This window comes from Castor canadensis, chromosome 9 (assembly GCF_047511655.1).
Source record: "Castor canadensis chromosome 9, mCasCan1.hap1v2, whole genome shotgun sequence".
NCBI lineage: Eukaryota > Metazoa > Chordata > Mammalia > Rodentia > Castoridae > Castor > Castor canadensis.
Genome location: NC_133394.1, coordinates 41,965,596 through 41,991,324, shown reverse-complemented (window position 1 = coordinate 41,991,324; position 25,729 = coordinate 41,965,596). Strand labels below are relative to the sequence as shown.

Here is a 25,729-nt window from a genome sequence, read left to right as displayed (position 1 = left end):
TGAACATAGAATACTCAATGTACATCAAGCTAAGCAGTTGAATGATGCAAAAAAAGATTTATTCAAGCTTATAGTTGAGAATAAGCCATTTTGAAAATTATTACAGTACAGATGGATAATGGTTAGTCATAAAAACATGCCTACAAAATAAAAAAAGAAATCTTCCTCCCTCTCATAAATATTAATATAAATATGGCATAGGAGCAGGAATGAATTAATGTCATCAAGTAGCCATTGTGTTTTGTATTAGAAGAGTAGTCTAGAAATTAGAGTGGACTCTGTTTCCTGAATCCAGGGTTTCTCAGTTTCAGCACTGTTGACATTCTGAACCAGATAATTCTTTATTACAGGAGCTGTCAGGTGTTTATAGTCCATGTACTCCATGCCAGTGGTACTCCTGAATCATGACAACCAAGTATGTCTCCAGACATTGCCAAATATTTCCTGGGGGACAAAATCACCCCCAGTTGGGTAGCATTACTCCAGAGCCATTTTGTTTACCCACCAAATTTAAGTATCATGTACAATCAAATATGACATGAAAATGTTTAATGCAAAATGAGGTCAAGGACATACCCTGACTACTCTCAAAGTCAGAATTTGAAACTCTAGATTTATAAACCTGGATGATGTTTTATTTAGCTTTCTTGTTTTTATTTAAAAGTAGAGGTCAACCAACTTTTCCATAAAGGGCCAGAAAGTAAATATTTTAGGTTTTGTGGGCCATATGGTCTCTCTCACAACTCTTCAGTTCTGTTGTTGTAGCATGAACACAGTCATTGACAACATGTAAGCAAACAAATGTGGCTGTGTTCCAATAAAACTTCATTTCTGGACACGGAAATTTTCATCTTATTCAATTTTCATATGTCATGAAATTGATTATTATTTTGATTTTTTTGAGCCATTTAAAATGTGAAAACCATTCTTGGCTCATAGGACTTGCAGGTGGCCAGCTGGATTTGGCCACAGTGCCAGCCTCTGCCTATAAGAAAGGAAATATTCTACACAGAGGGCAACTTCTTCAAGCCAAAAAATTTATACCAGTCTGAACTATGCCAACGTGGATTTATAAAGAATGTTTTATGATTTAGAAGATGTATTTTTAAAGCTTCATTTCTGGAGCATAGGCCAATAATTGTTTCTTTAATCACACGTTTTGAAATTTAATTTTACAATAGTCAAGCAACTTTTTTCTTTGAAAAAGCCAAGATATCTCAAAGGAATAATGTTCTTATTTTATATATTAATGCAAATCATTTACCATACTGACTCACACATCATAAACTCTCAATAAATATTAGCTTTTCTTATGACATGGAAACTGAAGTCAATGAGATTGGTTGTTTTTCTTTTTTTATCTAAAGTTTTATTAGTCAGTTGAAATTAAAAACAAGAAATTCCTCAGTTAAAACGGAAATCATTTCTATAAACTTTCAATGTGTCTAAACAGGGGATTGTAAATAGGAAACTGTAATGTGTATAATATGTAATCTGACCTGTAGCATTCATCCCAAGAATGCTGTAATTGGAATATAATTTTTGATGTGTTTTTTAAACATTTCCTGCTTCTGTCATATAATTTGTTTCCAGCATGTTGGAAACACTCTTTTCGTGGTCTTTGGGCTCAGTATGTGAAACTCATTCATCATTTACCAAGTTTGAGATGTAAAAATCAAAAATGCTTCTTTTCTGCCATTGATGTAGTACATTACGTCATTGAATGATTCACTTTAATAGGCTTCTTTGTTTTCCTTTTGATCCAACTCTGCGCCTTTGGATGCTAAAGCAATCTGAGCCTTTCCAGACTGGTCATCTGGAAATGCTGTGGAACTATAAAGACCACTGGGCCAGGTTTGTCTGTGGCCAGCAACTGTGATGCACTCTAGGTTAAGAATAACCTGCCAAAGACTAATTTCATTGTATGTGAAGTTACCATGGAAGGGTTGTATTCTGCTGTTCTGAATGTTAATTCCACCAACAAATGTACAAACATTTCTTATCCATCCATGCACTTGAAAGTAGATGCTTGTGTAGCCCCCTGTGGGGTTTTTCCATATCACCGTATTCACAATTTTATCCACTGATTCAAGAGCTCCACCTTCACTTTCTTGCCTTAAATTGTCTGTTTTTTCCTCCCCCCGCTCTTCTTTGTTCCCATTCCTATGAACACACTGCCTTCTTACTTGACATCTTGATTTGCATCCTTTGAGCCTTTCCACAAGCCACACTATATCTGGAATCACCAACCAAATTGCTTTCCTTACTTGAAATTACACCTAACAACCTATCTCAGTGGATACTCCCACAGCAATCAGTGCCCAGCCTCCACTAATTCAGTACATCATTCCTGGCTTAGACACTTGCTGTCTGCCTCCTCCGCACTTCTCATCACCACATCTCCTCTTCCTAACCTTGTTCACTCCTCAGTCCAGTGAAACCTAGACTTAGACATCACGTCCCTGGGGCAGCCTCTCTGACTCCTCTGGATTGCTTAACTCATCTACTGTTAGTTCCAACAGCACTCTGTAATTCCATTCTTAATCCATATCATGCTTTATTATAATTTCTTTAGTAATTGGACATCCAGCTCACTGAAAAAGGAAAGCCAAATAATTTTTTTAAAAAACTACACAATGCTAGACTGTTCTATTCCCACCACCTATCCAAGTTTCTATCACATGGTTAGAAGGTAAGTATTTATTGAATGAAAACCCTTTTCTTTTTTTCACTTTGAACTATTTCATATTTACATTTAATGGTAGGAAATGTTCCTGTACCATGCATTTGTTTATCATGTCTTTTGTGACACCAAATATCCTAATCTCTTCCTCTCACAGATTTTTTAAAAGGAAAGAAAGAATAAAAGAACATTTTCATGCTTTCAAACAATAACGTGTTTGTATTATGCATATATCTACATATATAAGTGTTCATCATAAGTGCAGAACGGGAGGGATTATAACTGCGTTGTTCAGTGCTCCTTCCCCAACTCCCGGCATCCCTGCATCCCGAACATGCCTGGAATACAATTGGTGTTCGATAAGTATCTATGGAAAGGATTGATGAGTGATATAAATGTTACCACATTCACTTTTACATAGCTACATGTGCTTTAATGATATGTACTTGTAATTATGTTCTACATATTGTGATTGAAGGTAGTCATAAACAAAACCAGAAACTGAGCTTTAATGAAAAATAGTAAAGTCAAGTTCATTCATCTCAAAGTATTTCTCTACCTATGACTTACCCTGTGGAAATTTTATTTCCAAACCAACTGACTTCTGAAGCTAGGAGTGTAGTTAAGACATAGTTGGAGGGTTATTTCCTACTTTAATCTCCTAATTCACTTTCACTTTGGGGAGCAGAGAATTATAAACACACTTTTATTTCAGCTACTTGGAGCACTATCCTTTAAAATGTTTAAGTTATGAATGTTTTCCAGCAGTTGGCTTACCACTTAAAAGTTATAAAAATTCCTGGAGACAGTTCTAAATCTTTAAAAAGAGAGAAAAAAAAATCTCTCTCAGTTATCCATCAAATGAAACCTCTCAGATTTCCACGAATAAACCGGCCTTTCAAGAGCCAGTCCTTTACTTTCCATCCACTTTCAATGAGAACTAAATCTAACCTTTATTCTCTTACAGTGGATTATCTAACGATTTTTAATTAAAATACAGTTAATACAAGCAACTTCTTTTTATTTATAAGTTTACTACAGCCTTTATGCCCTGTTGTCAAAATGAAATAAACCAATAGTTCTTTTCTTATTAATAAAAAGAACATGGAAATAGAAGTTAGGACTCTCCCAATTTACTTAACTTCTAGCTGCTTCAGTTTCCTCATACATTAAATGAAAATAATAATGCCTTCCCTGTTTTGTGGGAGTTTAAGACATAAAGAATGAAGAAAGAACTTTGCAAAATCAAATTGTTTTATGAATTTAAAGGTCTTATTGTACAAAGTAACTGCAAACCTCTTTCATTAGTGTTGATAGCTTTTAGACTTTATTTAGTAGAAATAAAAATAAGCATTATTTTATTTATATTTATCTGCCTTCCATTTGCAACTCATTTGAGCAGTAGCGATTAGTGTATCATTCTACAGAAAGACAGTACTCAAACCCCCTTTTCCATTGTTTAGTCACATGTTAATTTTTCCTTGGTTAATAGCAATTACAGATGTCAAAGAAATTCACATATGTATTTCTTTCCTCAGCAAGCTAATTTACTATTTCCTTCTCCTTCCTAAGCTTTTTTTTATTGTTGTTCCTGAAGTCTTTTTATTTTGATCCTTCCTTGACTGCTGACCTGTTCAAAAAGTTCTTTTTTGAAATTTGTTCTTTCATGTACCACACAAGAATGTAGTGTAGCAGACAGGCACTAAATAAAAATAGATGCAGAATCTGTCCACATGTCACTGGCTGTCTACTGGAGGGACAGACAATGAATATGCAGGAAACATGTAAACAGGCAATTACAAAGTGAACTGTGCCAGACATGGACAGAACGTGATGCCACACAGTAAGAGGGCTCCATGTGTGGAGGATGGTCAGTGAGGGAGAACCATTTAAACCAAGGCCTAAAAAAAGAGAAGGTGCCATTGTGAGAAGAGAGGAGAGGAAGTGAGGGAGGGGGACAAGTACCCATTCACAGGGACCTGGGGCCTCTGTCTGTCTGTCTTTAAAAGAGATTGATGAGCAGCTTCTGGACTCTAGAACAAGGAAACAGGCCCCCGGAGCTCAGTGAGCATTTGTACAGATGAAACAGCTAGGAAGTCCCCAAGGAGGCCTTCCTCCTGTGGCTGTTTTTGTTTTCTTGACAGTCTCACATAACTAAGTTTTCTTCTTTTCTTTTTCCTTCTAGCATGCTCATGGGAGAGAGAGGGCTAGAATGATCTTGACAGTCTAGGAGCTTTGCTGGCCTCACTTCAAAAACAAGCAACGTCCCCAGCTCTCCTTCATATTCTTTTCTTGACTAGTCCCTATCTGTTAATCTATAATATATTTGCTTTGGAAATGGGGTAACCCTCTACAAAATTTGGGTGGAACACAAAGCCTTTAAAAAAAAAAAAGAAACGATTCTGTCCAAGGACTTTCAATGCTTATATGTGTCCTTATCACCCATAAGTCATCCATCATCCTGTACTTCCAGTGACTGAGTTACAATGAAATAAGTGTAAAGCTGGAAAAGGCATGCTGGTCGTGACTGTGTGACAGTGCTTCACGAGGAGAACAGACGGATATGCTGTGTGGCTTTTTCCAACTTGACCTCATTAACCCTTTGACTTCATCTGTTGAACCTTGACTTTCCAAAGACCGAAAGGGTCAGGGAACTCCCTGTAAATGATAGCCACTGGCATTAATAAATTCCAGAAATAGAGAAAACTGAAAATTCCAGATGCCTAAATTTTAATTTATTGCTTCAGAATATACTTTTAGCACTATAGGAAAGGTTATGTTTATATTTATTTCAAGGAATAGAGTACTTACATAATTTGTATTCAAATTAGATCCATGTTTTTAAGAAGTACATTGTTTGTCTTGTAAATTGTTTCCATTTTAACAGCTAACATATTGGAACAAAGTCTTATGGAGTGTAGTTAGGTCCATTGGTCATGGAGTCCTTTTGAGCATCTGGGCTGGTAATGGTTGTCCGGTGTTGGTGATGTTTTCTATTTCTATATGGCATAATCTCTCATGGGTTTCATTTCAGGGTGACCCTGGATCATCTGCTGCAGGAATTAAGGTAACAATAGCCTTGCAAGTATTGTACCGTGGAAGTCACAGGTTTGATTTTATGAGCCTCTCCTTTCTCTTTCCTTTACCAATGTTGATGGTTATAGCCCTTTTTCTACTCTCCTGCAATAAGTGACTTGCAAACACACCAGGGATATCAGTGAGAAACCCAGTGAAGGCTTCAGTAAGAAGATTTTTCTTCTCCACCCTTTTTTGTTGACTATAGAAATGTGGAATTATATGTGAGCCATACGTATACTCAGAGCAATAAATTTCCATGTGTCTAGTGAGATGTCGAGTAGGAGAATAAAGTGAATGAAGGGCAGGTGAACAAGAGGAAATCTGGGCCTTCTCTGTGAAACTGCCCAGAGGCCTAGGTGTTTGGGAAAATTTTTATTAGGACTGCCCTTTTCATTTCTGATTTTCTTTCACCAGGGAGAACCTGGAGAGTCTGGTCGTCCAGGGCAAAAGGTAATACCTCTGTCACCAGTGTGTTTGTTGTACTGCATCATAGTCACCATTTTATATCTATGATCCACTGTGTATATGAAAATGAGTATTGCACAATGATGTACCTTTCAAGCTTTGCATACAGAGCGTTATTTGGTGTTTTACATTTTCAAAGGTCATGATGCTGACCATAGCAAAATGTAAATACAAACTCTGTCCATATAAAGATGCTTTGTGAGCTAAAGTCTGCATGTACTCAGCTGTTTGAAACTAACAAAGATCAGTTGGGTGGCAATGCCAGCAACTTGCCTTGCATGCTTCAAAGTAATCTGCATGTTTCTGTCGTACATGACCAGAAATGAATGTTTGATAAAACTGTCTCAGTAGGGAATGATGGACAGTTCTTTTAAAATTATGTTCCCTTTCCTTTCATTGCAAATGTTTCCCTTCTGATAATCTTTATGTTAACCTACCTGTGCCATGAGTGTGAAGTTTTAAAAACTAAATTCGTTCATGAGCTACATTTTAATTAGAAACACTAGCCATACCAATTTAACTAACCAAGCTACGGATACATTAAATTTATCATTTGTGCTTCACTTCAGTGCCACGCTAGAGGACATGCAGTGAATATGTTTAGATTCATATTCTTGTTTGAGTGTGAGGTAGGAAACAAATGTTAGCAGTTTATCATCTGAGCATCTGGATATCAACACCCAGTGCAGTCAGATTGCAGGTAACAGATGGATTGCAGCTAACAAGTAAATGTAAATTCCACATTAACTTAACTCTCTTAAGATCACGACTCTGCCTTTTTCCAGCAGTAGCCAATATTATAAACAAATAGGAGAGAAAGATAGCGTTTATCTCATTAGCGCAGGGCAAAGAGAGAGTAATCCCATGATAGCAGTTTGGAACCTAAGACCATGTATTTGCTATGTCTTAGGAGAGGTTTATTTTAAACACTTAGGATGGAAGTAATTTTTGAAGTCTTTGAGGTCTTTTATGGTCTTTTAACATTACTGACATCTTTTTTCTCTAGAAACTAAAAATCAAAGAAGAGTAATAGTAGATTTATCAGACTTAGTTCCAGATAAAGTTGAGACTTTTCCAAAGAGCCCAGTGGAACTCTGCAAATTTTAGTATTTAACCTCTAAGAGTTTCTTCTAATCTTTTAAAAAGAAATTTTTAAGTAATTATATAGTCAGAGATCCATGATTTGCTTAGTTTGTTAAAAATGCCTAACTCTCAGCTTTCTAATTTTTGGTCCCTTGGCCATTAAAAATTAAAGGCTGTGTTTAAATTGCTTTCCAAATCAGGGATTTGTGAAAAAGAAATGTCTGCAAAAACAGGTGTGGCGGTACATGCCTCTAATCCTACTCTTCAGGAAGCTAAGGCAGGAGGATTGTGAGTTCACGGCCAGGCTGGGCTACAGAGTGATACCCTGTCTCAAAAAAAAAAAAAAGTATGCAAGGTTGTCATGTCTCTAAAACACAAGCAAAACATAATCGCTATAATCTTGCATCAGCTCCATGCCACTGTTTCCAGTGTGGAAGAAGTAAATTGATCTTCAATGACTTAAGAAAACATTGCTGCATCATGACTTTTTGGAAATGTAGTTTAGGTTCATTCTGGAAGTTTATAGGTTTATACATAGAAACATTGGATTTCCTTTGTGTTTCATTAAAAAAGTCAGCTTTAAATTGCATCAAAAGAAGGAATCAATTGATTTAAAAGCTTCCAGCCCCTCTAGGTTAGTATGTGCCCTGAAATGAGCAGCATCACTTTCAGTTGTATTTCAGCCAGATTCTACCCTTGGATACAATCTCGCCTTCCTGCAATTACATGACTTCCTTTGTCCAATACAGAGGTTTGACAATACTTACCCCAACATTGATTTAAAAGTAAAATATTCCCGCCCTTGTTGCTAACTTAGATTAGAAAAATGACAAAGTGAACTGAGTGCAGAGTCACTTCTAGAGATCTTCCACAGCATTTTCCTCACCATTGCAGAGCTGTGTTGTGGTTTCCAATGGCACTTACGTGCCTGCATTTAGGAGCATTCCCAGAAAAGAATATCATGTCACAGCACAGACCAGTAGTTAGCTTTCTACTATGTCCTCTTTTCCAGTATGAAAGTTTGATATGTAGGGTAACATTCGTAATGCAAGAATCATTGCATTTCATTCTTTCTCTTACAGCTTCAACAGTAGAATGTATGGTTGATATGTGAGTCGGAGTGTGTTTATAGGCTTGCAGAGTGTGTGCATAGATTTATCAATAGGTATTGTATTTCCTCACATAGTTCTTTCCTTCCTAACTTCTCCACATCTTTTAAAGTATGCACTTTAATTTCAAAGCAGTAGAATAACTTGATCTCCCATCAGAAGGGACCCTCATGAGTGAACTCTCTCTCTAGACAGCCAAGGTACTGAAACATGGATGAACTGTGAAATGCAAAGTCCTGACTGTGAGGGTCTCCCACAGTGGAGAATGGAGAGAAACGGTGAAAGAAACAAAAGAAACAAAAGTGTTGAGTGTCTGAGTGAGGTTTAATCTCTTGGGTAAGGATTCTTTGAGAATAACAAAGCAATTCTGAATTGCGGCCTAGATTTGATCCACTGGATGTGTACACACAAGAACTCAACTCAGAAAAGATCCGGAACCAAAGCATAGACAAGATGGAGAAGTTAAATGAAAAACTATCTCTTAGTTGGAAGATAAGCTTTCATGGTACAAAGATAGACAATTATACAGGAAGAAATGGCTTCCTGAAAATGTGGAGATGTTCCACAAAAAGTAACATTAAATATAATCTTTCATTATGGTAGCAAGTACATGAAGAAGAGGTCAAATTTATAAAAATTCAAGACTATGGAATATTTCTGAAATATTTTTTCACTAAAAAGTATGTTTATGACCTACCACACATACATATGTACACATATGATGTAGAGAAAGGCTAAATGTTCAAAATCTCTATAAGTATTAATTCTGTATTACAAGCTATTTCAGAACTGGGTATAGTGGCACAGGCCTGTAATCCTAGCATTTCACAGACTAAGGCAGGCCAGCCCAGGATACATAGTGAGACCCTGTCTTAGCAAAAAAAAGATACTTCATAATGGCTTACGCATCTTTCTCATTGTTAGAGAAAATGACTATGTGTTCAAGTATATATGTGCCTATAAAGTATGTAATTTTTTTCTTTAATTTGTTGGGAGGCAAGGGAATAGTAAGAATTCTCATTAGAAAATAGACAGCCTATATATGTAAATTCATATGGGATGTGATTCATATGGGATGTCTCCAGAATGAGTTTGGGGAACTCTTCTAACACAATGCAGTTTTTTTAATTGTGTATTTCTACTGTAATTTACTGTTTTTGACAGCCTTCTACTTTTTTAAGTAAAAGAGAACTTTTAGTAAGATACATTTACAAGCCCTTTCTACTGGATTCCCTTAAGTTTATTGATTAAAAGATGAAAGGGAAAGAAAAAAATGAAATGTATAATGTGATAACTGTAAAACTTAATTTATTTAGACAAGTAGTCTTTGAATGGAATGATAAACAGGTTTTTAAAACCCAGCCTTTCTTCTCTAGTTTAGACTTATCTTAATCTTAATCTACAATGCAAACTTTCATTCATATGGTTTTGGACAAAATAGTTTTTCTTTTGCATTCCTGAAGTACCTTTAACCTCAATCATCAAGCAATTCATTGCCCTTTTACTTGTATGACCACAGAGCTTAATAAACAGTATCTAAAGTCATTTTGTGCTAATCCAAGAGCAAATTATAACTCTTTATAATTTGAAAGTGATAATATTAAAGATAGAAAGCCTGGTTACTCTTAGTAGATTTCCCCTGAGTTAAGGATTATTAAGCATTTAGACTTCAAAAAGAAATAGCTCCTCCCACTTTACTGGTGCTTCCATCTGTTTTAGTATGGTTGTTATACCACCAAGTGACCATTAGGATATGACGTGATTCTTTTACCTTCAAAAGTCTTTTCCACAAAAAATAGTTATTGCCCAAACCCAGGGCAGACTTTTATTTTTTCCTGCTATTCCTTTATCCTTCTTTAGTGGAATGCAGGAGATTTTCTAAGCAATGTAACCTCTTGTCACTACACTTTGTGCTTAAAATAATGTAGACAGTTCTGTGAAAATGAGACGGGTTTGCCTGACTGCAGTGTGTTCATCCAATATGTACCACTTAATCTCAGACCTGTATTCAGAAACAGCTGCATGGTACCATTAGTCCTAAGCTGCTAAACAGGGTTGCCCCAACTCAACAATTGCCAGAGATATAGACTATTTATTTATCTTCTCATCACTCAGGAATGGAAAGGAAATCTTACTATACTTTTAAGTCAGCAGTACTTTTAATGCATATTGTTTCAATGTGACCATCTGTTCATACAGCCAACTCTTGATTGTCTGAGGTGAGAATCCAGGAATAAGATGCACAATTAAAATGCATACATATCCTCATTTCAGAAAATCGCTCCAACAAATCATTTGCCAAAGGATAATAAAATATAGACATTACTTCTCTTTTACTCCACTTTCTCACCTTCTGATAGAGATGCCAATGAGCAGTGAACTACAGGAAGAGGGACAATTCTGCCAAGTTGCCAACGAATCCCTCAATCAAGAGTTGACTGAGTTGCACAATCTTACCAAACTTTGTGAACCTAGACAACCTCTGTACATGTTTTATAAGTAGGAAGTATTCATCTAGGAACATCTGTGACTGAGTGAATATCATTCTATAATATTATGTGATTTTCCTATGTAGGGTGAACCAGGGCTTCCTGGGCTTCCTGGACTTCCGGGGATAAAGGTAAATACTGCACTGACAAGTCTTGGCTTCATAGAACTGTAATTATGAGAGTTGTCTAAATTGGAGGAAAAATAGGGAAAAAATGAAAACAAAATATGCTGATCTTTAAATATTCCACAGCCATCTCAACTGATTAAATTAAAAATTGAGGACAAGTATTTAAAGTTTCCCATTGCTATCTAGACTATATATTCTACTAGTTAACCTATTACACTCCTTATGTAAATGTAATGGTCACCTCGCATGAAAGTTTTAAAGTCTACAATGTTTGTTTACCTTCAAATTTAAATTTTTTCCCTAAGATGCTATCAGATTTTGACTAGAATTAGTCTTATAAATCAAGCATTTAGGCAGCTGTTTTTGTGATTCACCCGTTATAATAATCCCTCTAGAAAGTTTGTGCTTCCACTTCCTGTCAATAATTCTCACTGCAAAAGTACAAATCACATTACTAAAATATTTTGGCTGAACATATGTACCATCCCCGTAAACTGTCTATGCATCTTTTGAAAAAATTCCTTAAAGCATAATATTAAAATATTATTGTAAATATTTTTAAACTACTTGAAATATTAAAAATATTTTTAAGTTATTTAAGATTTTTCACATGGCAACTAATAAGTCTTAAAGTTTTACTGTCCTAGCTGCACTTATTCCTTATTCAATCTCTTATTTAAAAAAATACATATATACACACATATACATATATATATTTTCTAGAACTATTTGATAGACTAACATGATGCAAGTACATCTTTCTTTACATCATTCTCATCTTACAAAGGTTTAAATAATCTCCAGAGTGCATTAGTCGAATCTCAAGTTCATATTCCCACCTTCAATGTGAAAGCTTGGTATGCTGTTTATAAAGATTCCACTTACAGTATGTTCACTGAAATTATATGATTTTAGAATAAAAGTTTTAACTTACTGATTTCCCAGAAGTCATGTGGTATCGTATGTCATTGTTGTTATTATATTTGATATGATTAATAATGCACTCAGAAATTTTGGTCCTGGCTTTTTGTTTGATATTTCTAGATTAGTATCAAAAATGTTCACAGAGGTCCTTTGAATATATTTTTAGTCTTTAACTTCTGCAGTAGAAAGTACACTCTATGACATACTTTATTGAAGAGTCAAAGTCACTTCTTTATCATTTGATATTTAGCAAGAGTAGAGCATAAATTAATATGTGATTTCATATTGCAGAGTTAATATGACAACTTGTTATAAATGACTGGAATGTCATAAATTTTTTAATGAATTGAAGAAAGCGACATTCATTATTAATTAACAAGATCCTGGTGGCATGATAAATCAGGGAAAAGGCGTTTGAAAAAAGGGACACTTGGGAGGATTGGGTCAAAGTCCCTGCAGCAGTGCTGTGGATTAAGCACAGCCAGTGTAAGCTCAGCTCATGGAGCCTCTGGGCTCTGAAATCCAGTTGTCTCCCCTGAGTTTACGGCACTTTGTAGGTGAAAAAGCGAACATGAGAAGGAAAAGATTTTGTTTTCCAAAGTAAAATTGATATGATTTTGATTAATGCTATTAGTTATCATTTTCTTTTTTTACTGTTATATTTCTACTGTGAAAAATATCCCACCAGACCTTTGGCAGTTCCCTAGTCACCTGTGGACAGGTCTGAAGGCTTTGAACTTTTTCAGATTGGGAGTGTTATTGGTGATTTTCCCCATCCAGTGAATGCTTACGTTCCTGCATTCCTAAGAAGTTGCTGGATAAACTTTGTGAGTCATGTTGCTCTGATATTTTGATTTTTTGTCCCTCAGTAGCGACTAGAGTAAAAAGAAGCCACCAATTGACAAAACCTGTTTTCGTCATTCACTAGAGATATTTTTCTATGTAATATTCAAGCACTGTCCAGTATCTGATTTTGGTTTAATAAGCTTTGTCTTCTTTCTCTAATTCAAATGAGAGTGGGCTTACCTTATAAGCTTTCCTTATAATGCATGAAGTGCTGAGTATAAATAAATAATTTTGAAAAGGAAAGAATTTAAGAACCTATTAAGGTCATTAGTGGTCACTGAATAATTATAAATGTAGACTTAAAAGACTGTAATTTTATTGTAAAATTTATTGTGTTCTTTATTCCTTTAGTTTACCTTACTTCTACTAGTAGTAAACCACAGTTAGCCCTGATTTCATACTTGTAGTGAGCAACAGGATTTAAAAGATGAAACCATTAGGTATGAGTATAGAACACATGCTAGTGGGAATATTAGTTCTAATCTTCCTAAACTTGTGTGTTTATTTATGCTTTGGAAATACTTCCTGTTGCTACTCATCTCCTTCTGATCTGCTGGTTCTACAGAGAGCTTGCACATGCCATCCGTTATGTCTAAGACGTTGAGGAAACCAGCCGTGACATACCAGGGAAGCTTTGATTTACCACCTGTTGCTCTCGGGGAATGGCTGGAAACTTAATGAGTATCCACATGCCTTCCCCAGCTCTCAGGAAATGAGCAAAGTGCCTAAATACAGACAGCAGACTCATCTATCTATCGCCTCAGGATCCCACTCAGAGAAGAGTGCTAAGACTGTAGGCCTACGTAATAAAAGTCACTAAGAGCAGGCATAACTTAATTTCATACTACTCCTAAGCTTCCTGCACAAGCATTTGAAAGTCCTCACACCATGTGGAAGGCATTTAGAATTCCTATTTCATGCATTCATGGTTCATAGAGTGTCAAGATGTTCAGCTGGGAAAATTAAATTATGTATAATATACCATGCAGAAATTGATCTTCTGGAATAAGATTGGAGCTCAGAAAATTAGTTTTATGAACAAGCCTTCAAATATTTTTCATAAGTAAAAATTATTATAACTAGCTTTTCTGATATCACATAAAAGGATAAGATTCTAAGTTCCTACTATTTAAATTTTCATTCTCTATGCTTACTTTGAAAAATGTTAAGAACATTTTTTACCCTTTCTTACAGTTAGATTGCTGTAATAATTAAGCATACTGGACAGCGAATCTAGAATAGACCACTGGTGTGTGGATCCTGATTTTACCCTTACTAGCAGTATGATTTGTAGCAAGATCTATAATATCTTTGTGTTTCAATTTCCTTATGGAAGTCATCATTGATTATAATATAAAGGATGGTTGTGAGAATTAAATTAATTACTATACACCAAGTATATCACCAAGTACATAGTAATTACTATGTACATATTGGCTATTGTTATTTCTTTCTCTTGGGCAGCTCAGAATATTGGAAACACTGGTTTTGCTCCTGTTCTAGAACAGTCTTTTCTCGTGTGAGTAATTTTAACCCATGGAACATATAGCCACCTATACTCTACAGATTAATAGATATAAAGTATGAGAACTGCTTTGCAGTGATGGGTGACTGTGATCATTAAAAACAGTTAAGATTGCCCACTTTCTCTTGAAATATGGAATCACTTCACCCCTGTTTCCTCTTAACTCAGGAAGATTCCAGGAACAAGGCTAAGGGAGCACAGCATCTAGGAAATCAGACATGACATTGTCAAAGTCCTTCCTGACAGTGTTCATAGGAAAAGCAAAAGGAAAACTTGACATATCCCATAATGGTGGAAATTCTCCTGTCAGTGTCGTCTAACCCAAGACATTTGTTCAAAATGTAGATTTTCGATGCTTGCTTTTCTTCTTTTGACATATAGCACTAGTTTATCTCACCATAGAAATGTAATACAGCAAAAACTAGATCAAATCAGAAAAAGAATCATTTAGGTGACAGCCAAATTTTTAGAGTATATCTTCCCTCAAAGCTTAATGTTTTTAGTCTGGCTTCCACAAAATGGTGAAAACTCAACCATTCAGCTCAAGAACTTGAGGACTGGGAGGGTCTGAGACAGTAACTAACTCTGTATACCATTTCACATGAAATCACCCTTGACATGAAATCATATAAAGACCAACTTTTGCAGGTGGTAGACACATTTACTTTGACGTACTTAGGACTAATATTGTGCTCAGTAATCTAACAGAAATGTATCTTCTTAAAGCCACAGGTTATGAGTTCCTTCCTCAGAAACATCAAATCACATTTTAAAAGTAGCAGAGGAAAATTTGAAAGTAATATAAGATGTGAAATAAGTTCCTAAAAGAGAAAAAGAAATACTATTAAAAAGGATAACAATGTGCTATTGTTGCTTATAATTATTTCCTGCTTTTAAAAAGTCCATTTGAGAAGTTGAGTAATTTAAGAGTCCTTAGGAAACTCATACAACCAGAAATCAGATTTTTTAGCAGCCATAATAAAATCTCCAATAAATATACTGAATGTCCTTCACGATGTAATTCTGTTAAGAAAAAAGAAACAGAAAGGTATGTTTTCTGGATTTTAAATAAATCTGCTATCGCAGTTCATTTTCAGCAGAGCCACAAAGATATTTTAATTTATTCTCAAATTTTATCCTTCAGGGAAATAAGTATTTTAGGGGCAGACTCCACTTTCTCATTTCTTTTTTTTCTCCTCAATAATTTTATATATCAATCATTACCAAAACTGGCTGCCTAGAGGTTCTTATTACAACAAATGTTATTGCTGTAATCCTCAAAAGCAGGTACCATGCTGACTTGAATTCTAATTAGCCTTTAAGCAAGAAGAATGTTGTACGGCTAATGCGTACAGTGTCAAGACACATTAATCAAAATTATTGGTGATGCTTTTAGCACCCAGGCAAATCAGCACTTATTTTTCAAGCCCCATTCTACTATTTTTGGGGCAATGAAAATCGGATCTGCTTGGGGGTAATAAATATCATTGAATCCGGTATGCTGGAGGGTTGTTAGACAGATTTTTAAAATAATATATTTTACTCCTTTAATTGATAATGACTTATAAAAATAAAACAAATGGTGATAAATGAAGAACCAGAGTTTTTCTGTGGGCAACACTAATCAGTTAGGACTTTCTGGTCTTCATCCGTTTAACAGATGGTAAGTTCTAGAAGTTTATACGGAAACACCTGGTGAGCCATTTCTATATGAATGAAGCTGTCTCTTCCTTTCTTACCTTGACTAATAATCCCATGTAAGTATTTGTTGACTCTTTTCATCTTTATGAAATACATCCTTTATGTAAATTTGGCAAAAGATTTAGGTGAAGGTCCCAATGACCATTTAGAAGATAAAGTGTCTGCAGTATTTCTTTGTTATTTATGAGAGGTGGATTTAAAGAAAAATCAGTCAAGATTTTCTAATGGAATTCTAAGACTCATTGAGACTGATAGGTGTTAGATTTCAAAAAGGGCATGTTCCTAAAGAATTTCCCAGCTTTGCCTTGCCCTTTCTTTATTTGGAGATTGCATGCTGCTTTAGTATCATTGTGCAATAACACCAACAGAGCTGAAATCTTTCTTTCTCTGACAACCATTTAGTCACTGGTCAGTATTGGCTTGAGTGGCAGAACAGTGTGTCATTAGCAATTGCAATTTTAGATTATATTAAGCATTCTAATAATAGTGTTGTATATTTTATCCCCAGGCTTTATTTAAATCATATACTTCTATAGTTTTAGATTAGGTAATACAGTGTTTATATTTTTCTGTTTGTACCAAGAGTAAATCTGGTTGGACATTTCCAGAACCAGTGAAAAGAAAACTGATTAAATTAGAACTTCATGGCTATGGTAATGAGGGGACAGAAAATATTAGGATGGAGACCTTCCTCTCCACTCTTCTCCCCTCCTGTCTCCTTTCCCCCTCCCTTCCTACACTCCTCTGTTCCTTTTCATCCCTTTTCTTTTAGGGACACACTTTGCAAGCAGGGACACTTTGAAGTCTGTCCACTGATTGCCTTCATTCTTTCCTTCCCATCCACACACGCTCAGCAGTGTCAGTGTGAGGAATCTCAGTTCACTCTGTCATCTTGTCAATCTTACTGAGAACAAAATTTTGTAAAAGCTTAAAATTCCATCTAATGTGAAATAATGAGCAAATAGCTAGATGGAGAAAAAGGTAGAGAACATGTATTTGTCTTCATGCATGTGTGTGTGTGTGTGTGTGTGTGTATGTGTGTGTCATGAGAGATGAAAGATTTAAGTAGCTCTGAAAAAATTGATGCTCTCCTTGTTTGGATGCTACTCGTTATTGCACTGTTATACATGACAAACCAGATGTTTAGAAACCTCAGCCTTTCTCTCACTTTCTAAAAAGCATTTTTGTTATTTTCTTTTTTAAAGCATTAAGAGATCACTAGCTTAAAAGAATAATAATTTCAGAAAAAGTCATGTTCTCGCTTTAGTAATAGATTTATTTTACTTGCTGCTCAACTCTGCTTCCTGAATGAAGTAGCTAGCACCTGCCCTTTTCCTTCCTCCCCCCTCCCTCCCTTCTTCCCTCACTTCCTCCCTCCCTTCTTTCTTTCTTCATGACTGGTTTGAACTCAGGGTTTTATACTTGCAAAGCAGGTAGGTCTCTACCACTTAAGCCATGCCTCCAGTCCATCTTTGCTCTGGTTATTTTGGAAATGAGGTCTCATGAACTGTTTGCCCAGGCTGGCCTCAAACCACAGTCCTCCCAATCTTAGCCTTCCAAGTAGCTAGGATAAAAGGTATGAGCCACTGATACCTGGCTCAGTACTTTCCCATTTCAAAGGACCGCTGCTCTATATTCTATATTAATCCTAAAGTGGCTCATTGAAACTGTAATAAGAATTTTCTAATTCAGGTAGTTGCCTAGTAAAAAAGAAGAAAAAAGACCCTCTGGGTTTATTTTTTCCTTCATTAAAAGTAATACTAGAGTTTAATTCCCTGTGGTTCTGATTTCCTCTATTGTATCTCCCAACTTGTCTACTCAGATAAATATATGTGAATAATTTTCAGTTTATCTTTCTACTTCCAGTTGATTAAATGAGATTAAATATGTAAAGGACTTGTGAGAATCATTATATAATCCAAAATAAATAGTTATTTCTCCTATTGTTGCCCTAAAAACTTAGGTAATCTCATTCGTATATATTCTGATTTACTCTAAAAGTGATTTCCCAAAAGTGTTTTTCTGTGAATCATTTCATCTGCTCCTTCACCTTGACCCTCTCTTTCCTCTATCCTGGTTAACAGGAATTTTAACTTTCGGAGAATAGCCACTTGCTTATTTTTTATATCACAAAGTGTTTTATGTAACCTTAGATTGTCATTGACTTTCTTATAGATTTTTCAGGAGATTATATCATGTATCAGTTCTTGTCAAAGAAGAAATGTTTTTAAAGGATTGCATTTATTTAGGAAAATTCAACAGGTATGACTATTTTATCCTTTCCCTTCCTTAAAAGAGGAAAACTCACTCTTAGCAAACCTCTCACATCTTTATCTTACCCAATTCTTAAACCTCTTTAGGATTTGCAATCTTAAATGTCCTGGCAGATAGATATTGTCTCATGAAGCGATAACTAAGGGCTTTGTTCACAAAAGTCTTGTCAAAGCATCTTCTTGGTGAAGGCAGAATATCTTATTACTTGCAGCCTTAGGACTATAGCTTGGAAAGTTGGGCTTTAACCCAACTCTGAACTGTTGTACCAGCAGTTTCCAAACATACAGCCCCAGGACCTCCTACACTCTTAACAGTTCTGATTGAAGAGGTTTTGTTTAGTTGATTATACATATTGATATTTCTTATTAGAAATGGAAACTGAAATGCTTTTATTACCTGTTAATTAAATAATATGTTTTCTGATGAATAACTGAACTTTCCAAAATGAGGCCAGAAAGGTTTTGCAAGAGTAATGTTCGTGTGGGTGGGATGGTGGGTATGTGTTTTTGTTTTTGTAAATCTCTTTAATGTCTGACTTAAAGCAGTTGACTTTCATGTCTGCTTCTACATTCAATTTGTTTTGGTTGAAATATTTTTAAGAAAAACCAGCCTCATACAGATATGTAATTGGACAAGGGAAGGTTGTTTCAATAGCCTATTCAGATATAATTGTTGATATGCTTTCAGACTTCCCCAAACTCCACAAGTGGCAGTTTCTTAAAGGTTAGGTGCAACATGGAATCTGAAATGATATCATGAACTTTTCAAACTCTCCATTTGTGAAGGGAAAAGCAAGTAATTTGCCTGGTGTTATTGTGAAAATAGTTTGACTGTAAGGACTCCCTGGAAAGGCCCAGGGACCCTGAGCTCCTTAAATAAATAGAAATAAGAACTGTGTCAGATGTGTAATAGACACTTTCTTGGAGTGGCATGATCAGATACAACTAATCATACTCAAAGCCTTTGAACATTCTATTTAAAGTAATTTTCTATATTCTTAATAAGGGGAATTTATATTTTTTAAAGGAGTAAAGACCATATTTGTCTGACCACTGAGATCACAAAGCCCTGTTTGTTTGTTTTTGTGAATTATGCAGCTGCATGTTTCATCTTTTTTGTAAACTAAGTACTAACCTAAATAAGAATTCTGTTTCTGCAACATTTACACTATTTTCTTCTCTTTTATTAGTATGTTTAAATGGTAATTCTTTGATTTGCTAGACAGATCATTTTATTTCTACCTGAAGATATATGAGTTCTTGTCTACCTGTAAAAATTTCAGCCTATTAATTTGCAATTAGGTTTTCATGCACTAAGTCATGATTGGCAACTATAAGGTTGAATACAGCATTTCTCTTGAGTATACAGAGGGAGTATTTATTTGTATGTATCATTTTACTAGGAGAAATATTTTACTTATAAATGTATTCCTAATATTTTGTTTATGAAAAACAAGCTTTGTAGAAGTATGGTCATCATTGATTTCTTTTAAATGGATTTCAGATTTTTATTTTAGAGTATTAAAGATCTACCCCCAAGTTTCTGTCAGATTTTCCTTCCCATTAGATGGAAGGCTATAGTGACAGGAAAGTAGGGAGTTGTAGAAAGTTGATAAGCAATAAACCTAAAACATTAGTTACCTACCCTTACCTTTTTTTTCCCCTGTAATATTCTGAGTATCCAAGTCAGAGATAACTCTGTTTGAGCTGTATGTCAATGGCATGTTTTGTGGAGGTCAGATCCTTGTGTGCCCCACCCTAAACATAACGTTTTACAAAGCATATCTGAAAAGTTTACTTTTTGAAAAATATTTAATGGCATTTTAACATGTTATGAAACATTCTCTGTATTTTTCTGCTGACCTTCTGGTATCATAAAACAAAGTGGAGATATTACTGCCTTAAAAAATAAAATATATCTAATAACTGTTCCAGAAATAATCTAAACAAGAATAAAATAAGAGATAATAATAAAAAAAAAAAGAATAAAACAGGAAATGTGGAAGCAGAGTCATAAGTTTTGCTTTAAAATCTTGTTATAGGTTTTACATTTTAGGTAATCAGACCCTTGCATTTGAGCTTGAATAATTAAAAAGAAAATAAAACTTTATGGATATTCAAGACATTTTGAACAGCAAGTCAGGGTTTTAAAAAAAAACACAAAATATGTGGTTTCTTTTTCAACACAAAATCTCTAACTGATTCTGACAACAATTGGGTCTCCTACAATTCAATCCTATTCTGACACTGTCTTGGTTAGTATCAGACTCCACAGATTTAAGGGCTCATCCCCACATGACTAACCTAAGTTCGTTTGCACATATTGAATTCCCAGGTTACCTGCATTTTTGTCTGATTTGGCTGCAAATTTAGGGATTCTCACAACACCCTTCAGGTTGCTAATATGGTAAAATGACTCAGAACTAGGACAGTGCTTTATTTGCCATTACACTTTATTATAAGGTAAAAATGAACACCCAGATGACTAAATCACAAGAGTGCCAAGCAGAAGAGCACCTGTCCTGTGGAGTTGGAATAGTCCATCTTCCTAGCACATAACTCTGTTTACCAACTATCTAATCCCTGTTGTTTAGGGAGATTCTGTTACATTGGTCTGATTGATAAAATTGGTAATTTTATCAATTGCCATTGGTAATTGAACCCTATCTCCAGTTCTTTCTCTTCTCAGAGGTCAGTAGATAAAGCAGAAAGTTCCACCTCTGTAGTCACAGGGTTGATTCCACTGGCAACCACTTCCCATCCTGAAGCTATCTAGGGTCTACCAAGAGTCACTTCGTTTGCATAAACTCAAGAGTGGTTAGAAGAAGCTGGTTATAGGTAACAAAGGAAGCTGCTTACCACTCCTGACACTCAGAAAACTCCATGGGTTTTAGAAGGTTTGTGCCAGGAATGAGGAAGCAAGACCAAATATATTTTTTTATTATACCACAGCATAATTTCTTCCAGGTAGTGAAGATAGTATGACAAGGAGAGATATTTTTCCTTTCATGTTGAACATTCCTGAATCTCTTCCCTAGCTGCATCTATTGTATCAGTTATCTGTCACTGCCTACCATCTTACCCCAACACTTGCTGACTCAAAACAACTAACATTAATTGTCTCACAGTTTCTTAGGAACAAATACAGCATAGGCAGATGCCTCTGCCTCGCAATGTCTCAGGAAAGCAGTGAAGCTGGTAGCCAGGGCTGTGTTCTCTTCAGAAGACTCTACAGGAGATGGGACATCCACTACCAAGCTCACATATATGGTCATTGCAAACTTCAGTCCTCACTGGGTGGGCCACTCCATAGAGCTACTCACAATGGAGCAGCTTGCTTTCCCCAAAGCAAGTGATCCAAATAAGAAAGAACAAGAAAGTCTCCCAAGACTGAAGCCACCACAACCTTTATACAACTTAAACTCAGAAGTGGTATCCTATCACCCCAGCCATCACATCTGTTTATTAGATGTGAATCAGTAAATTCAGCTCACACTGAAGAGGTGAGGATTACATAAGGCATAAACAAAGGAGAGGAGTACCTGCGGCCCATCTTAGAGGCCACCTGCCACATCCACCCAAATACAATGGGTCTCAAGTTGGTAAGTGGGAAGAAACACTAGACAATGGATGAGGAAGGAAGTTGTAAAGACATTTATCTGATTAGTTTGTTGCTTACTTTCTAAAGCTGCTCCAGAGTTTAAAGAATTTTCATTGGATCAAAATCAATGCTGTTTAATTTTATATTCAGTAACTTGATCTCAACAAAAAAGTTATATACAATCAATGAAGTAAAAACCCAGTAGGATGAAATGAGTTTAGCTTTATTGACTGTCAAATGAATAATGACCTTGTATGTCATCTTTTAAAAGGGAGAACCAGGCTTCATTGGTCCTCAAGGAGAACCAGGCTTACCAGGATTACCAGGAACAAAAGTAAGTGCAGTCTGTCTTCCTTCCTTTCCTCTTGAAATTTTTGTCATTTAAGTTGAAGGAAATGTGAGATAGCTCTACTATTTTGGTGAGTTCTCTGCCTTATAGAGAACTAAAGCACTGATCCATTCACTAATGGCACTTCTAAAGGGAACAGCATATTAAATAGATCAATGGGAAGTTAATTCCTTAAAGCCTTAGGGAAGACAAGAATTAGTGGGATACATTAGTTGTTCCTCCTAAACGGCTACAATGTTATTAGCCTCCTGACCATATGGGAAGGTACAGAAATTGTAAGGAGAAGAGATACAACTCATTAATTCCTGCTCTTTATCACCTATTTTAAGATATACTTGTAAGTCAAACATTACCACTATTCATATCACTCTCTAGATTTCAAAGGCAAGTGCAAATGTCACTTGAATGAAGCCTAAGTGTTGCACTCCAAAAGGATCCACCCTGAGTGATTGCTGCAGAAATATTCTGTAATGAAAACCATCTCATAGCCTCTTGCTTGGCAACCCTAGAGAAGGCTCTAAAAGCAAAATTTGCATACTACCATGTAAAACAAAGTATGTTGCTGCAATATAATCAGGCCCAGAGTTCTCTTTTGATCTACCCAATAAGACATAAAAAGGTACAGAAGACTCATGAATCAAAGAAGGAACAAAATTGCATCAAACTACATTCCTTTATTTTAAAACATAGCAGTTTTTGCCTGGATGTGTACTGCATTCACCAGAAATAAACCAGGGGTGATGTCTAATAGTTAGAGAAATATGTTCATGGTCTGTTCAGACAGAATGGTCCTCATTTCTGCTGGTCAAGTGAAAATAACTTATCCTACCAAATGGAAATGGTGTGGCCTGAGAAGGAATAAAATTTGGTGGAATTATGCAAAATTGTTTTATTAAGAAATTCTTTCACACATAATAAGCTGTCAGGTTTATTAACAAAGTGTGAAGAGTTCCTGTTTTAGCCTGAGCAGATTCACACAAGAAGTGCCTTTCTGGAATGAAGAAAGAGAGAGTAGAATAATGCACACAGAAGAGCTGATGTGTTTATTGGGTTTACAGCCTCCTCAACCTGCTTACAGCAGGAAAGGAGGCAGCCTTGCCAGGAACACAACATATTAGGACAGGGGCAGGCTGGTTGCTATAGGAGAAAACCAGCAGGAACTACATCTGTAAATGACAGTGACATTTTGTTTGCTAATACAAGAGAAAATAGAAGAAGCCCAGGCAGTAGAAAGTGCAGTTTATTCCTAAACATCTTTTCTTTAGTTAACTGATTCTAAAGAGTTTCAAAAAAAGATCCAAATGCAGAACCATAAAATCAACATTAATTACTTTGTAACGGACCTGGCATGATTCTATAGAGCACATACTTTATAACAGACACTGCTCTGAACCCCCAATGAAAGGAAACAATGCTCAGTGCTCAATACCTGCTTGGTATTTTTATATGCAGGGATATGGATAGGAAATTCATTTCATTTAGCAATATTTAGAAGTTAATTATCAGCTAACATGAGTTCTATTGCATAAGAGAAAAAAATCATGATTATTTGTATACCTTTTGTCTGTAGAATATGGATTCTTATTTGTCCTGAGCACCAAATAGGATAACACATGTGATTTGTACAGTTTCTGCCTTTATCTGTGGGTGTAAAGTAGACCCTCCCTATCCTTCAGTTCCAGGGAGCCAGTCTACAATATTCAGAACTCAGTGGAGTTTCCTCCTCTGTCACACACAGCCTTATGTTTCTCCTTCATTCTTAACTATGTTGTTCGTGTGAGTTCACAATGCTATGAGTGTATTAAAAAGCTATAACACTTGTGTATTTCATTATTCCAAATACCTTATGTGCATAAGATATAGGATCAGTATTATAATTTTCTCTACTTTATAAAGTGATGGTTCCTAAATTTAACTACCTCCTCCCAAAGTACAGAACTGGTGAATAATAAAGCCAGGATTAAAAACTAGGATGTCAGATTACAAAGTCTGGGTTTTTAATCACTTGGTCATGCTTCTTTCCAGAAATATTTAACAAGTGGCTAAAGAATGAGAACAGATGTCCATTACTGTCTTAAGGTGGAATGATAGTTCCTTTTAAAGGTATTTCTGTTTACCAGTATAGCTAATATGACAGGCATTTACCAAACCATTTCCTTATTTATAAAATGAGAATGATAATGAAAACATCGCACATTTTTATGCATTAGTCAGGGTCCCCCAGAGACACAGAAGCAACAGGTTGAATGGGTGGATAGATGGATGGATGGACAGATAGACAGATACATATATATATATATATATACATACATATATATGTATGTATATACACACACACATACATACATACATACATACATGGATGAAAGGGAACTTGTTAGGGGAATTGACCTATGTGATTATGGATCCTAAGAATTCTTATGATAGGCCATCTGCAAGCTGGAGGACAGCCCAGGAGGCCAGTAGTACAGCCCAGTCCAAGTCCAAAGGCTTCAGAACCAAGGAAGGTGATGGTGCAATTCTCAGTTCAAGGCTAAAAGCCTGAGGATTCGGAGGTCACTGGTGCAAGTTCTTTAGTCTGAAGCCTAGAAAGTCTGAAGTTCTGATGTCCAAGGGCAGAAAAAGAAGGGAGAAGGATAGCCTTGCTCTGGGAGGGTGAGAGAGATAGTTTGCCTATCCTCTGCCTCTGTTCTGTCCATCCCTGAACAGAGTAGATGATGGGCACTCACATTGAGAGAAGACCTTCCCTACTCAGTCCACTGCATTGTGTGCTAACCTCCTCTTGCAGCACCATTTCAGGTGCACCCAAAATAATGCTTTACCAACTCTCCAGGTACTCCTTAATCCAGTTGAGGTGACCCTAAAATTAACCATCAGAGATTGCTTTGATTTTTAAATGAAGGTAATTCAGTTGAGGGATTAATATGTATTGGGTATGTACTAAATAGATGGTGACTTTGCTTATTTTGATTTTATTCAACTTATTTATTCATCTAGAGGGACCAGCCTGGGGAAGATTGCAATTTATCTGTTTTGCAATTTGTGACAGGGTGAACGTGGGGAGGCAGGGCCTCCTGGAAGAGGCGAGCGAGGGGATCCTGGAGCTCCTGGACCAAAGGTAAGTTACTCTTACATTGAAAGAGAGCATTCTTTGACTTGGAAATGCATGCTACCTGCTTTAGAACATGAAAGTAATTCCCCAGCAGATACAGAAACATCCAAAATCACAAATAGCTTACAAAATGCATACCAATCAGTTCTTTTCAAAGGGAATTTTTACAATTCAACCTTCCCTGTGTACTCTGCTCAGTTCAGTAGACAAATTTAATGACACATCTAAATGTAAAGGGAGGAGTGCTGTCATAATAACCCATTAGCACTCAACGTGAATTACACCCTACTGAGAAAAAAATCTCTGTTGGCAAGTACTGTGCTCGTTTCCATGGTAACGTGACAGCGTGTAACACCTTGAAAA

The 25,729-nt window shown here is 35.9% G+C and overlaps 1 protein-coding gene across 1 annotated transcript in view; it reads left to right on the top strand.

Annotated features, from left to right (window-relative positions):
* Col25a1 (collagen type XXV alpha 1 chain) overlaps window positions 1-25,729 on the top strand; it is a 442,122-nt gene that overhangs the window by 372,834 nt on the left and 43,559 nt on the right. Inside the window, exons 16-20 of the mRNA XM_074041521.1 lie at window positions 5,718-5,750; window positions 6,176-6,211; window positions 10,994-11,038; window positions 22,177-22,239; window positions 25,304-25,372. Coding sequence (XP_073897622.1) covers window positions 5,718-5,750; window positions 6,176-6,211; window positions 10,994-11,038; window positions 22,177-22,239; window positions 25,304-25,372 — 246 coding nt within the window. The remainder of the gene's footprint in view (window positions 1-5,717; window positions 5,751-6,175; window positions 6,212-10,993; window positions 11,039-22,176; window positions 22,240-25,303; window positions 25,373-25,729) is intronic.